The sequence below is a fragment of the Marmota flaviventris genome, chromosome 15 (genome assembly GCF_047511675.1).
Source record: "Marmota flaviventris isolate mMarFla1 chromosome 15, mMarFla1.hap1, whole genome shotgun sequence".
Lineage (NCBI taxonomy): Eukaryota > Metazoa > Chordata > Mammalia > Rodentia > Sciuridae > Marmota > Marmota flaviventris.
In genome coordinates, this window is record NC_092512.1 from 59,682,040 (window position 1) to 59,696,408 (window position 14,369).

General features: G+C 41.4%; 1 protein-coding gene across 6 annotated transcripts in view; it reads right to left on the reverse strand.

Annotated features, from left to right (window-relative positions):
• Positions 1 to 6,911, reverse strand: part of Terf1 (telomeric repeat binding factor 1) — a 30,850-nt gene extending 23,939 nt beyond the window's left edge. For 3 of the 6 annotated variants that reach the window (XM_071602291.1, XM_071602294.1, XM_071602293.1), the window contains exons 1-3: positions 6,523 to 6,911; positions 1,857 to 1,978; positions 168 to 251 (exon numbers count right to left, since the gene is read on the reverse strand). In XM_071602291.1, the coding sequence (XP_071458392.1) occupies positions 168 to 251; positions 1,857 to 1,978; positions 6,523 to 6,865 (549 nt within the window). In that variant the 5' untranslated portion in view covers positions 6,866 to 6,911. Of the gene's footprint in view, positions 1 to 167; positions 252 to 1,856; positions 1,979 to 3,980; positions 4,077 to 6,522 lie in introns of all 6 variants that reach the window. The other 3 variants (XM_027952731.2, XM_027952723.2, XM_071602292.1) reach the window with 2 other exon arrangements.
• Between the last annotated feature and the right edge of the window lie 7,458 nt (positions 6,912 to 14,369).

Below are 14,369 nucleotides of genomic sequence, written 5' to 3' on the forward strand. Positions count from 1 at the left end.
TGAAATGTGATTAATTTGAATTTAGACATATTAAACATATAAAGTACACAACAGATTTAGAAGACTTGATTTTTAAAAAGGGAATATAAAATATCAATAATACTTCGATTTAATGTGAAAATGACAATTTTTTTCTAAAATTCTATGATTTCAGTTTAGACAATTACCGTGTGAGAATTTGCGTCAAATATTCTTTCAAAGACTTCTTTTGCTTCCTTAAAACTGCCATTTTCCATACAAACAGCTATAGCCTAAAGATAAAATGAGAATACACACCTTAAACTACTATATATCCAGAAATTTTTAATTACTGACATCAATCAAGTGAATCTGAAATACATTTAAAACTTTTATGCAGTTTAATAAGTTATATTTGACAAATAACAGAACAATTTACAATAGGGTATGAAAAAATGAAAAAAAAAAAATTTCATTGGTCCTGCACATATTCAAAAACAAATACTCAACATTCTATCCCATACGTAAGCCAAATGTAAAGCAGGCATTAATAGATAAGAAGCTAAATGACGTACATTTAGGACCTATCTAAATATTAATTTTGAGCTACAGGAAAATAAGACAGGAGGTAAATGTTATTTTTGATAATTAAAATATAAAAAAAATTTGCTAGTAGTCAAGATCCCTGGAAAATTTCTACTAGAAACCTAGCAAGTCAGCTGCTTTTGAATGATCATTTACACATTAGCCTTTCTGATAAAACATGTGAGAAGATATTAGACCACCATTATCATCTGGGTAACTATAAACTTGGCAGGATATTTCTTGTTGCCTTATAAATATGTAAAATGATGAAAAGAACAATATACAAATGTGAAACAACAATAAACAAATGTGAAAGGGATTAGAATGTCTGGCAAGGATTATATTAAATGTTTACTATGTACTTATTGTCAACCCCTCAACCTTACAGTGTAGTAACAAAGGTTAGCTTTTTTCTAGAGCCCCTAAAGTCTGGAATAACATGAAAAATCTCTTCAACTTGAGTTCAAGTCTTAAAGTAATTAGGCCTTTTTCTGCCCAATCTTTTCATGTCCTAATTCTACTTGACTGTCATCACACTAATTCCTGGGAACGGGAAAAACCACTTAGATTCTCTACCTTCACCATGTTAAAAAAAAACAACTTTAATTTTATAAGAATGAGGAAAAGTTTATTTAACTGACAAAGTCTATACTATTGGCTTCAATGCTAGCAAAACATATTTTACCAATTATATCTCTAAATGACTTTTGGCTTCTGACTCTTAAATGGTCTATGAAAATTCTCAACATGTTTAAAATTTTATATACTCTTGCTTGCAAAAATCCATAATCTATTCTTAATCAAAAATACTGGTTTGGGGTTTAGCTTAGTGGTAGAGCATGTGCTTATTACTAGCATATATGAGGCCCTATGTTCAATCTTCAGCATCAAAAACCCCACAAAAAAAAAAAAAAAAAAAAAATTAAAGTTGCCTATTTAAAAAAAAATACTCCTTAAATAGAAATTGGGAGGGTACAACTCCTCAATTTTGAAGACTGCTTGATAATCTTTAAGTTCCAGGCGCTGGTGTGTATATCAAGACTACAAAACAAAGGTCAAAATTTCTAAAAGATTCTAAATTTTACTCTGGGTATCCTATCCAATTTCTATATATATATGCTAGTAATAATATATATATATGCTAGTAATTATATATATATATATATATATATATATATATATATACACACATGCTAGTAATAAGCACATGCTCTACCACTAAGCTAAACCCCAAACCAATTGTTTGTTTTAGATATCATATGCTTTCATTTTCTTTCACAATAACAACTGTAAGTACAAAGTAATATTCATACCTGAATTTTAATTAAATTCTCTATTTCTTCATGAAGTTTGTCATGTTCTTTTTCAATTGAAGCCCAAATCATCAGGGCTGATTCCAAGGGTGTAATTCGCTCATCATTTTCAAACTGTGCGTCTTTTAAAAAAACAGAAGAAAAATAAGTAATTTAGAAGACTTAAGTAGAACCTTACTTTATCAGCTTTTTAAAGATGCATTGCTTGTAAATATTTGAGTATATATTATATATTTATATGAGTATATATTATGTGCCAGGCACTGTTCTCACACACCAATTTAGGGAAGTGATTTTCTAAGTTAATTTGCTAAGATTTTTAAAACTGAAAAAATTCTGATAAAATTATAAAACAACTGAAACTTTTCTTTACTACAATAATGAATTCCTTTTGGCTGGATGCAGTTATATATGCCTTAATCCCAGGGATATAGGAGGCTGAGGCAGGAAGATTACAAATTTGAAGCCAACCTTGGCAATTTGATGAGATCCTATCTCAGAATAAAAAAGGGTTGAAGATATAGCTCACTGGTAAAGCACCCCTGGGTTCAATCCTCAGTACCAAAAAAGGAGAAGGAAGAGTCAGCTACCTAAGATCAGAATAATGGAAAAGGCAAGCAGTTGTCCAATTTGGAACTTATTTTGAAAATAGAACAAGACTTGACTAATGGATTAGATATGCAGAATGAAAAATCAACAGAGGAAGGTCTCTCAGGTTTTAATTAATGGATAAATGTGCTGACATTTACTAACTTAAGAGGCCTGGGTGAGGACCAAGTTTAGGAAGATCAGCATGAAGATATCAAGACAGCAACTATAGCTTATTTTCTAAATAATGATAGTATTTTCTTTCTTTCTTTTTTTTTTTTTTTTTTTTGGTACTGGGGATCCAGAGGTACTCTACTACGTTTTTTTTTTTTTTTTGGTGGTGCTAGGGATTGAACCCAGGGCAGCCTTGCGCAAGTGAGGCAAGCACTCTATCAACTGAGCTATATCCCCAGCTCTGTGTCACACATAATAATTGGATCTCCCTTCCTTTTTTGCTGGGAGGTTTCTGAGAAGAAACTAAGATATATTGAACAAATGCTATATGTAAAGAACTTCTGGACCCTTTAGTATATTTTCTCACATTTAATTTTCCAAACAACCCTGAATAGCAATGTTAACTTGTGGTCTGAAAATTTCCAATTGTGTCCATATCAGTTTGTTTTCCTCAGTAACAGGTTCTAACTTCATCCTTTCTCTTCCACATCTACTCTACCTCTAGTTCTTCCACTTGTGCTTCAGCATCAACTCCAGATCTAACCTCAGTTGCCAAACAAAGCAGGATACATGAGCAAGAGCTGGATTCATGTGGTAATACTCTGTGATTTTATGTAATACATGTTTAAGTAAGCAGTGTCATGTAAGTACTGCCCACCACCCAGAATGGAAGACAAAGCAATTTTATAAGTGGTAAAAACCCAACATAAGTATGTAATTATTTGCACAAAACAGTCATTTAAATGACCATGTTATAAATAGTCATTATTGATAAAACTGAACTAAACCTCCCTATTCCAATTTTAATTGAACTTCAAAGGAGATTAAATATAAACCACGTTTCCTTATAATAAACAAGTACTAACATCAAGTTTATGAAAGGTTTCAAATATCATAGTTGCCAGTAAAAACAATGTGTATATGACAGGCATCATTACAAAGTTATTGTGTATAAAATTTAAAGTGAAATCCCCAAGAATCGATAAGGCATAATTCTTCCACTGCAACACCAAAATTATCTGGGAACTTATTAGAAATGCAAATTCCAAGGCTCCACACCCATCCTACAGAATCTGAAACTCATGAGGGGCAGAAGGACTCAGCACTCTTATGTTTTTTAAGAAGTACTATAAGCAATTCTGAAGCAGGCTAAAGTTTGAAAACCACTGTGCTAAGAAGACAGAGAATATACTTTTACTTGCTTTAGATATACTTACATGAACTTACATTATATGTGTTTGTGTGTATGTGTTTATATGCTGTATACCTGTAGGTAAACTTAAATAAAAGGGGGAAGACAGCTCCCATCTGTTTCTTGACATAAATCAAAATACTTCTACTATAAGATAAAAACATATTTACCAAGGGATTTTCCCGCTGCAATTCTTGTCAAAAACTGACATATGTATACAGTTTTCAATTGATAAGTTGTAAGACTGGATAATCCATGAATTATGGCTAGAAAAGAAAAAAATGAATTTTATTAAAAACAAACAATCCAGCAGTGCCACTATGTGGTTTGTTAATAGGTTACAAATATCTTGTAAAAATTAGCAGAGCTGGGAGTGGTGGTGCATGCCTGTAATCCCAGTGGGGAGGCTGAGGCAGGAGGGTAACAAGTTCAAAGCCAGCCTCAGCAACCCTGAGGCACTAAGCAAGTCAGAGAGACCCTGTCTCTTAATAAAATACAAAACTGGGCTGGAGATGTGGCCCCCAAGTTCAATCCCTGGTACTCATCCCCCAAAAAAAATTTAGCAGAAATTTAGAGGTGTTATGTTTTACTTAAGTCAACTTTTTAAAAAAAATCTAAAAAAAAAAGAGAACCTTTCAGAATTAATGCTTTTCTTGCAAAATATAACTGACTAATATGCAGAATAACAAACACTTAAAACTACTTTCATCAAGCAGCATTTGTCAGGCGTGTTGGTGCATACCTGTAACCCCAGCAACTTGGGAGGCTAAGGAAGAAAGATTACAAGTTCTAGGCCAGCCTCACTAATTTAATGAGACTCTGTCTTAAAAAAAAAAAAAAAGTGGTTGGAAAGCAGTTTAGTGGTAAAGCACCCCTGGCTTCAATCCCCAGTACCAAAAAATCAAAAGCAACACTCTATAGTAACGAAAGCTTAGTGGTAGAATGCTTGTCTGGTATGCAGGAGCCCCTGAGTCTGAGGTCCAGCACTGCAAAACAAAGCCAAAAAGAATTCCTTCTATATTACCTCAGTCAGAAGGGTTATCATCAAGTATACAAAAAACAGTGGGGAAGGAGGCACATGCCTGTAATCCCAGGTAAGCAGGAGGCTGAGGCAGAATGATGGAAAATTAAAGGCTAGTTTGGGCAATCTAGCAAGACCCTGTCTCATAATACAAGGACTGGCTCTAGTGGGTCAAAGTCACAGATGCTGCTAAACATCCTGGCATAGGAGATATCACCAACCTCATCCTCCAACAAAGAATTACATGGTCCAAAACTTCAAGAGTTGCCATTCAGAAACCTTCCTTTACACATATCAATTCATTTGCTTAATAGTCCTTGACACTATTGTTACCAAAATTTTACAGATGAAAAAACTGAGAAACCAAAAGAATAGTATTGCTTCTTCTTCTTCTTCTTCTTTTTTTTTTTTTTGTAGCAAAGATTGAATCCAGGGGTGCTTTATCACTGAGCTATATCCCCAGCTCCCTTTTTAAAATTTTGAGACAGGGCCTTGCTAAACTCCTGAGGCTGCCACAGCCTCCCAAATTGCTGGAATTACAGGCGTAGACCAGATGCCCAGCTGCTTTAGGTCTTATCTCTAATAAAATAGAATGGAAACACTTGACATTTTGGACCATGTAATTCTTTGTTGGAGAATGGGGTTGGGGATATCTCCTGTGCCCTATAGGATGTTTAGCAGCATCCATGGCCTTTTTAAAATTTCTATTTTGAGACAAGGTCTTGCTAAGTTTTAGCCTTGAACTTTCAATCTTCCTGCCCAAAGACAATCTTCGTCTTTTTTTCCTTTTCTTTTCTTTCTTTCTTTTTTTTTTTTTTTTTTTTTTTGTGGTGCTGGGGATCGAGCTGGGGATCTTGTGCATGCGAGGCAAGCATTCTACCAACTGAGCTATATCCCCAGCCCCAAAGACAACTTTTTAATAATTCTAATTATTACTAAATGACTTCATTCTAGGATTTAATTTTCTAATTAATGGTAATTATGGCTCCAGTGTATCCACGTGTGACAAGTAGAAGAAAGGTCCTTGAATTGGAACATTAAAGCATGGGTTCAGAACACCCCTTTTAACCTACCAGTACCTTAAGTTAACTAATTCAGTCTTCTATAAGATTATATGCCTACTCAGGAAGATGCATCGATATGGCTTGCTGAGAATCTTGTATTAAATACTAGCCATATTATAGATACACAATTAATTCAATGGCAACGCTAAATGAAATCCCGGGATATCATTTCGTTGCCCTTCAAAATGCTAACTCTCGTCTTCTCGTTGGGTCTACCTTTTCCCATCAGTTAAAGGCTGCTAGACAGATTTCATAGTTATTTTTATTCCAGGGGCTATAGTCAGCAAGTAGGCCAAATGAGATTTAAATAATTCACAAATTAACATTACTACAGGAATACCTAAGCAGAAGAGCAACAAATATAGGCAAAGGAGACGAGGAATTGGGCTGTGGGTCGGGTGCAATCTTATTCAATTCAACTCAATTTTTTTATCAGCCCTAGCCGCGGGTCTTAGTTTCATTTTTCCGAAGTGCAAAACAGAAGCTTGATGAGAAGAGGCGGAACCGGGATTCGAACAGAGGTTTGTTCAGCCGAGCCTCCGCCGAACCGCCGCAAGAGCCCTGCTCGCGACCCCGCTGGAAACGCAGCCTCTGCCGTCCGTCCCCACGCAGCCACCCGTCCCTCACCTTCGGCGCTGTCGCGGGTCCGGTGGAAGTCCTCCGAGCGGCCGTCGCGGAAGGCCCGGCAAAGAGAAAGGCAGAGGAAATCGAGCATCCAGCCAGCAGCCACTGCTTCGGCCTCCGCCACCAGGTCCGCGTCTTCCCCCTCTTCTTCCTCCTCCTCCTCCGCCTCCCCCCCCTCTTCCTCAGGGGCCCCCAACTGCATCTGACAGTCGGTCAGTTCCTGGTACTCAAACTGTTCTAGGTCTTCTCTGGCCCTCTCCATCCCCTCTCGATGGGAGGACTCTTCATCCTCCCCGTCCGCACGGCCCCGCGGGCTCGGAGCCGCTGAGGAAGCGGACTCCGCCATGTTGTATCGCTCGCGCGGGTCGTGCCTCTTCGAGCGGCGAGCAACGATTGGCTCGCGCTAGAGGGCATGGAGCATGACCACGGCGGGTCTCTTCCGTCGGCGAGAAACCACCCAATCACACCGCCGGGATGGGCGAGCAACTCGAACCTGGCTTCTGATTGGTCGGTTCCTGCTCCAGTCTCTGGACATTGAATTCCCCGCCAGTCTGTGGCCAGCGCTCTGCTGGTAAACCTGTGTCTACTGTAATGACAGGCTGGGCAGAGGTACTGATGCGGAAGCGGGAGTCTGCCTTTCCCCTTCTTTTAAAATGTAACCTTAACTAGAAACAAGGTCCGTGGAAACGTATTTTACCTACAACGTAGTTAAAAAGGAGATAGATCCTAGTGTTTATCTAACGCAGTACATGATCATAAACCAAAACTGAAAAGGACTGATACCCGTGTTTTCCAACTTTTAGGTGCATTATTTTCCGCCCTGGGGCTGGCTAAAAAGTAATTCATGGGCTTTCGAGTTTCTGTTCTCTAGTTCTGGCTTGGGGAATCCTTGAATTTTGCACGTTTAATAAGCTTTCCAGGTGATGCTGAGGCCCTTGTTTGAGGACCACATTTTGAGAACCACTGTTCTAGAAAGAGTACATTGTTAGGCTGGGCCTTGCAGCAGCACTCCTGCAATCTCTCTCTCTCTTTTTTTTTTAATATTTTATTTACATTTTAGTTTTCGGCAGACACAACATCTTTGTTTGTATGTGGTGCTGAGGATCGAACCCAGACCGCACCCATGCCAGGAGAGCGCGCTACCGCTTGAGCCACATCCCCAGCCCCACTCCTGCAATCTCAAGGGAGCCTGGGGCAGGAGGATTGCCAGCCTCAGCAATTTGGTGAGACTGTGTCTCAAAAAAAAAAAAAAAGAACATCTGGCTATGTAGGTCAGTGGTGAAGCACCCCTTTACCGAGTTCACGCTACAGTACCAAAAACAACAACAAAACCCTTCGTCAATAACTCCTTAATATCCAGACTACATATGTATTTTTGAAATGTTCTTTTCCTGTTGTGTGCCTTTTTTTTTTTTTTAATATTTATTTATTTATTTTTCGGTGGGCACAACATCTTTGTTTGTATGTGGTGCTGAGGGTCGAACCCGGGCCGCACGCATGCCAGACGAGCGCGCTACCACTTGAGCCACATCCCCAGCCCCCTGTTGTGTGCCTTTTATACTGTTAGAATGGTAAACATAATACTGTTCCTTTCCATGAAGAATTAAGGTCCTGTTGAGGAGACAAGAAAGATACAAAGTACACAAATTCATGGGTATTGCTAACCATACCCTAATAGTGTTACCAGAGTCCTAGGCCAGAGGCCTGATTCTGGGGATCCAATAAATCAGAGCCAGCTGTAACAGAGGTTCACTTGATGTTTTGACTGTATTCCTTGTCGCTTTTTTTTTTTTCTTTTTCCCAATCTTCTCCCTGATCTTCTTTCCCCTAACATCCTTCTTGATCTTCTTTTCCCTAATCTTCCTGACCTTCTCCTCCCTAATCTCATTTTCTCTGGATCACCCCTAGAAGCCCCCTATTCTTGCTAATGGGCAGAATCACAGCCTTTGGGACAGGAGGTCCCCCCCCCCTCCACCCCATATTTCTCCTTTGCCAGCAAAACAATAAATCGTTTTCCTTTTTCTTAAAACCGTGTCCTCATTATTTGATTGGCATTCAGGGGGCAAGGACCCAGCTTTTGGTAACATAGTTACCCCAAATATCAAACAGAAATGATAATGGTGAAAAGCATGAAAGGAACTTCCTGAGACAGCTACACCAGGAAGACAAAGGGACCCAAGTTTTTAATCCTGTCTTTGAGGAACAGAGGCGGACCTTGTAGTTTTATAGGAAAAGGAAGGAGGGCAAGGATTTGCACAACTGAAGCCTTTTTACAACTGCCTAAGTAGGTAATCTTGATCAGGTGTGGTCTGTCCACCATTTCAGAATTGGTCAGACTGGGTCCCAGATAAGAAAGTTGCTGTTGCCTGGGACTGACTTCTCCTCACAAGATGTTTATCAGATTAGATCTCATTCCTGGAATCCAAAGTGATTCAGAGTAAAGGAGACTGATGCAAAATGGAGGCAGAGATGCCAAATCTTATAGTCAACTTTTAGGCACCCATCGGATATTCATATGTATATATGAAGAGTCTAAGTCCTTATTACAATAGGAATTTGGTGGAGATGTCACTGGTGGAATTCCCAGACAGGCAGACCTTCCAGAAGGGACTTTGATGGAAAAGAATTTCAGCACCTGTCACTACGTAGTGGCACAGACAAACTTATTTAGGAAAACAAGGAAATAGACATTCAAGGGAGAATGAGAGCCATCTTGAAAGTGAGAAAATTGCTTTTGAGATTCCTGGCTTCTCTTTTAAAGGGAACTGGGGAGGGGTAGATATGTGAGGCTGATGTCTGTCTGGTCATTCTCAGGATCCTTAAGCTGTTGTGCTTTCCTTTCCATTCTTGGATTGATAAATAATGTTGGAAAGCTCCCTCAGTTATAGGTTTCTTTTTTAAAAATATTTTTTAGTTGTAGTTGGATACAATATCTTTAATTAATTATTATTATTTTTTTAAATGTGGTGCTGTTACCGCTGTTTACCGATGACGAGTCCTTGCTTCCCCAGTGCTGAAGTATAACACCAGACGAACATGCCCAGGCAAGTTTAGAATGGAAAGTAAAAGCTTTATTAAAGGACAGCAGAAAAGACTTCTGTCCTTTGTTCTGTTATCTTGCAGTGATAAAATGTAGGTGGGAAGGCCCAAAGGGTGGGGGACAGAGGGGCCCAAAGGAATAATGTGGGCAAGAAGGGCTTTTGGATTAGTATCTCTTTGTTTAGCATAGTTTTTGGATTAGCATCTCTTTGCTGGGAGCTGCTTTATTAACATTTCCTTGGGATGGGCTCCATCTTCACCTCACTGGATATTAGACAGGATGTACCTAACTAAAATAACTACCTGTCTTTAAATCTGGCTTCAGTGCTGGGGATCGAACTGTCCTTTGTTCTGTTAACTTGCAGTGATAGAATGTGGGTGGATAACAGAACAAAGGACAGTGGATTACAGAACAAAGGACAGTTCAATCCCCAGCACTGAAGCCAGATTTAAAGATAGATAGTTATTGTAGTTAGGTACATCCGGTATATCCTACCTACATTCTATTGCTGCAAGATAACAGAACAAAGGACAGAAATGCGGGAAAGTGCTAGATGGGCACTCACTGCTGAGCCACAACCCCAGCCCCAGTTACAGTTTTCTTTTTTTTTTTTTTTGTCATTTAGTTTTTATTCATAATCATAAACTTAACTCTGCAATCCAGCTAGACTTGGGAGGGAAATAAGGAAAATATGGAACCCAAAGAACTGCAGCTGAAAGACCCACCGATTCCCTGTCCAAGAAAGACGCACGAGGCACTGGCTGCAAAAGCAAGAGGCGATTTATTGATACACAGGCGCCTGCGGGTGCCCAGCGAAACCTCAGCCGGAGCTTCGGTGAACTGGCACACCGGGCTTTGGGGTACAGATCTTTTATAGGGTACAGTGGTCAGTTTCCCTCCTAGCACAGTAACAGGTATCTCATTGGCTCTTTTGAATCCAGCATATAGGTCACTTAAAGGGTAAACTTGTTTTTCACTATAGGTTCCTGGAAAAACCATATAAAAACCATTTGTTATTCATTGTATGGTTTTTCATTGTATGATCCCGTTTGCCCAACCGTGCCAGTTCCTTTCCCAACCATCCTGTCCTTTCTTAATCGGTTACACGTAACTGATTTTCTGAAAAATACATCTGACGTCTGTGCAGGTGCGGAAGCAAGCCCTGGTGATTTATTACTGGGCCTAAAGTTATTGGGCTGGGGTCTTTCATTCCCCCCTTTTTCTTTATCATGGATAGAATCTTATATCCATTGTTCTGCTTGCTCAGGTTCTTGGATTAAGCTTGTGTGTGACCCTGTTTGTTGTTTAAGCAACTGGTACTGTTGAGTTAGAACCATAGTTTGGATTATAGAAAGTCTCTCTCTCATGAATTGCACCAATCTATTGAGTATGCAGGGTCCAAACGTTAGGATTATTAGCAGAATAACTAGTAGTTAACCATGGGGATTTGTTAAACCAATGTTTAAACCATCCTTGTTGTGCTTCAAATTTTTTTTTTTTTTTTTGCCTTTTTGCCAACCTTTCAGTGACTTTTTTCATAGTTTTCCGGACCACCCCCGTATGGTCAGCATAAAAACAACATTTGCTGATAGTAGGCCCGCCCTGGCCCCTGGGGACTCAACCCCCAGTTCTTTGTTATGCATGTCAATGTGGCCAGCTCACAAGGCCATGACGCAGGCTTGCGGTTCCCTGTTTATCCGCCTCGCACATATGTGTCTCGGGAACATCTTGACCTGTTCGAGCCTCCTGATAGGGGACGGTGACGTGACGGTAACCCAAGGACGCAATTATTACTCTTCCCTCCTCACTTTTGAGTAATTTCCCGCAGCTGTTAAAAAGATATATAAGGGGAACAAATCTGGCAATAAAGCGCGGGCGCACACGCTCCCTCCTGGATGAAGAACCTTGGTGTCCTGTGTATTTTTTAACCCCGACGTCCCTCGCCGGACTCGGCTCCGTTAGCCGGACGCGGCATCTGGAGGTTCCCACCGAGATCCGGAAAGTAGGGGTAAGCGGACGGGGCTCACCTTCTAAAGGTAGAAGGGGGAGGATTGGTTTAAAGGTAATTTAAAGAGACAGGGTACGTACCATGGGTAACTCAACAGCGAAGGTTCGTCTGGCCAACGAACTAAAAGAGCTGTTAAATACACAAGGAACAGGAATAAAAACTAAGACTGCAACCGAATTCGTTGAAGTTATAGCCCAGGCTTGTCCTTGGTTTCTGACAGGAGGATTTCTCAATAATAGTGACTGGGACCTGGTGAGACATGACCTTCAGAAGTTACTGAGGGACCAGGGTCCGGATAGAGTCCCAATTGCTACTTTCTCTCTATGGAGATTGGTTAAGGATGCTCTTTTAACTGACAAAGTAAAGATTAAGGAACAACTTGCTGAATGTGAACAGGCCCTTAATCAGGTGCAGGAGGAACAAATGGCAGAATCCTTAAAGGATGAAGGTCCTCTTGAGGGCTCGGGCTCAGGAGGTAAGAAACGCCTCCAGACTTCTAAGTCCGAAAAGGATCTTGAGGACCTCAGTTCTCTTTCTGAGGAAGAGGAGGGATTAGAAAGAGAGATAGAAGAACTAGAGGGTCTATTGAGGAAGTCAAGATTAAAAACGCCTACGGCCCGATCGCTGTTGCACTTCCTCCTTATAATCCCGATTGGGATGAAGACAACCCCAGAAGGCGCGGGGGTGTTCAGTGGCAGCCTAAGACAGTCCAAACTTTTCCGGTGATTGAAAACTTGGGTGCCGATGGACAACCGGCCAGAGCGCATGTTCCTTTAGCCTTTAAGGATATTAAACAACTAAAGGAGGCAGTTACTAATTATGGACCCCATGCCCCCTTTACATTGACTCTCTTCGAGTCTTTCTCTGTCAACCAACTGACACCTAGTGATTGGCAACAACTTTGCAGGGCTGTGTTATCTGGAGGGGATTTCTTGTTGTGGAAAAGTGAATATCATGAAAGGTGCCGCGAGCTGGCTCAGATTAACCTGAATGCGGGCCATCAACAGCGAAATGCTGAAATGTTAACAGGAACTGGGCAGTATGCCACCATAGGCCAACAAATTAGTTACGACCCAGGTGTTTATGCTCAGATAGCCTCAGCTGCAGTCCATGCCTGGAAAACCCTGCCCGTTTCTAAGACTGAAGCAAAAATTTCCAAGATCTCTCAAGGGCCCTCTGAACTTTATTCGGACTTTATAGCCCGCCTAATGCAGGCGGCTGGAAAAATATTCCCTAATCTGGAACAGGCTATGCCACTTATTAGACAACTGGCATATGAAAACGCTAACACTTACTGCCAAAATGCTATTAAGTCCTCCCGGGCCAAAAGTATAGATGACATGATTCGAGCATGCAAAGATATAGATGGGCCTCATATTACTGGTCAGGTTTTGGCTGCTGCTCTTAAGACTGGAATGCAAAAATCTGATAACAGGGGAACCCGCTCTAAGGGGTGTTTTAAGTGTGGGAAAGAGGGACATATAAGGAGAAACTGCCCGGAAAGGAGCGAGGGTGCTGGCAGAGGGATGGTTGGAATTTGTCCTCGATGTCATAAAGGAAATCATTGGAGTAGTGAGTGCAGGTCAAAATTTGACATTCAGGGTAACCCAATACCGTCGGGAAACGGGAGCAGGGGCCCGCCCCGGGCCCCGGAAGCCAAAGTGTACGGGGCAGTGCAGGGACGAAACAGTGCCGCGGGGAGTGGGCGTCTCCGCCGCCTCCCCCTGACCAACCCCTTTCTATCTGGGAACTCCCCAGGGGAACACCGGGAAGTGCAGGATTGGATCTCAGTTCCACCTCCCGAGCAGTACTGACTCCGCAGATGGGTCCCCAGACCCTGCCAACTGGAGTCTTTGGCCCTTTGCCAGAGGGAATTGTGGGACTGATACTGGGAAGAGGCAGCACTCTGCATAAAGGGCTCAGAATTCTTACAGGTGTGGTTGATGGTGATTACCACGGGGAGTTAAAAATTGTTGCCGAGGCTACCCAAGGGATTGTTATTATTCCTCCCGGAGAACGCATAGCACAATTATTGCTGCTGCCGGCGGCGTCTCTACCCAGCCGTGCCCTACAGGCAGCCCGGGGTAATGGCAGTTTTGGTTCCACCGGCTCCCCTCAAACCTTTTGGGTAGCACACTTGGACTCCCGACCACAATTAACCATTAAAATACAGGATAAAATCTTCAAGGGGATATTAGATTCAGGAGCTGATGTCTCTGTTATCTCTAAGAAACAATGGCCATCTGCTTGGCCTCTCCAAGATCCCTCAGCTGTATTACAGGGGATTGGGCAGACGAGACCAGAAAAAAGTGCCTCCTTTCTAAAATGGAGAGATGAGGAAGGACACAGTGGTTATTTTCAGCCTTATGTAGTGGCTGGACTCCCCACAAACCTTTGGGGAAGCGACCTACTTCAACAAATGGGAGCTATCCTCACCACTCAGACCCTAAAAGGGAGTAATAAATTTGTTAATGACATGATGTTAGATATGGGATGGCTTCCCGGAAAAGGACTGGGGAAAAGACATGAGGGAAGGGCAACGCCTGTGGACCCTACAGAAGAAATTACCAGAAGTGGAGGAGATCGGAGGGGGCTAGGAAATTTATCCTAGGGGCCACTGAAATGCGGCCACGTCCTCTATCTATTACTTGGTTATCAGATGACCCTGTGTGGATAGAACAGTGGCCCCTAACTAAGGACAAATTGCAGGCCGCGACCCTTCTGGTTCAGGAACAGCTTAGGGTGGGGCATATAGTGCCTTCCACTTCCCCCTGGAACACTCCTATTTTTGTCATAAGAAAG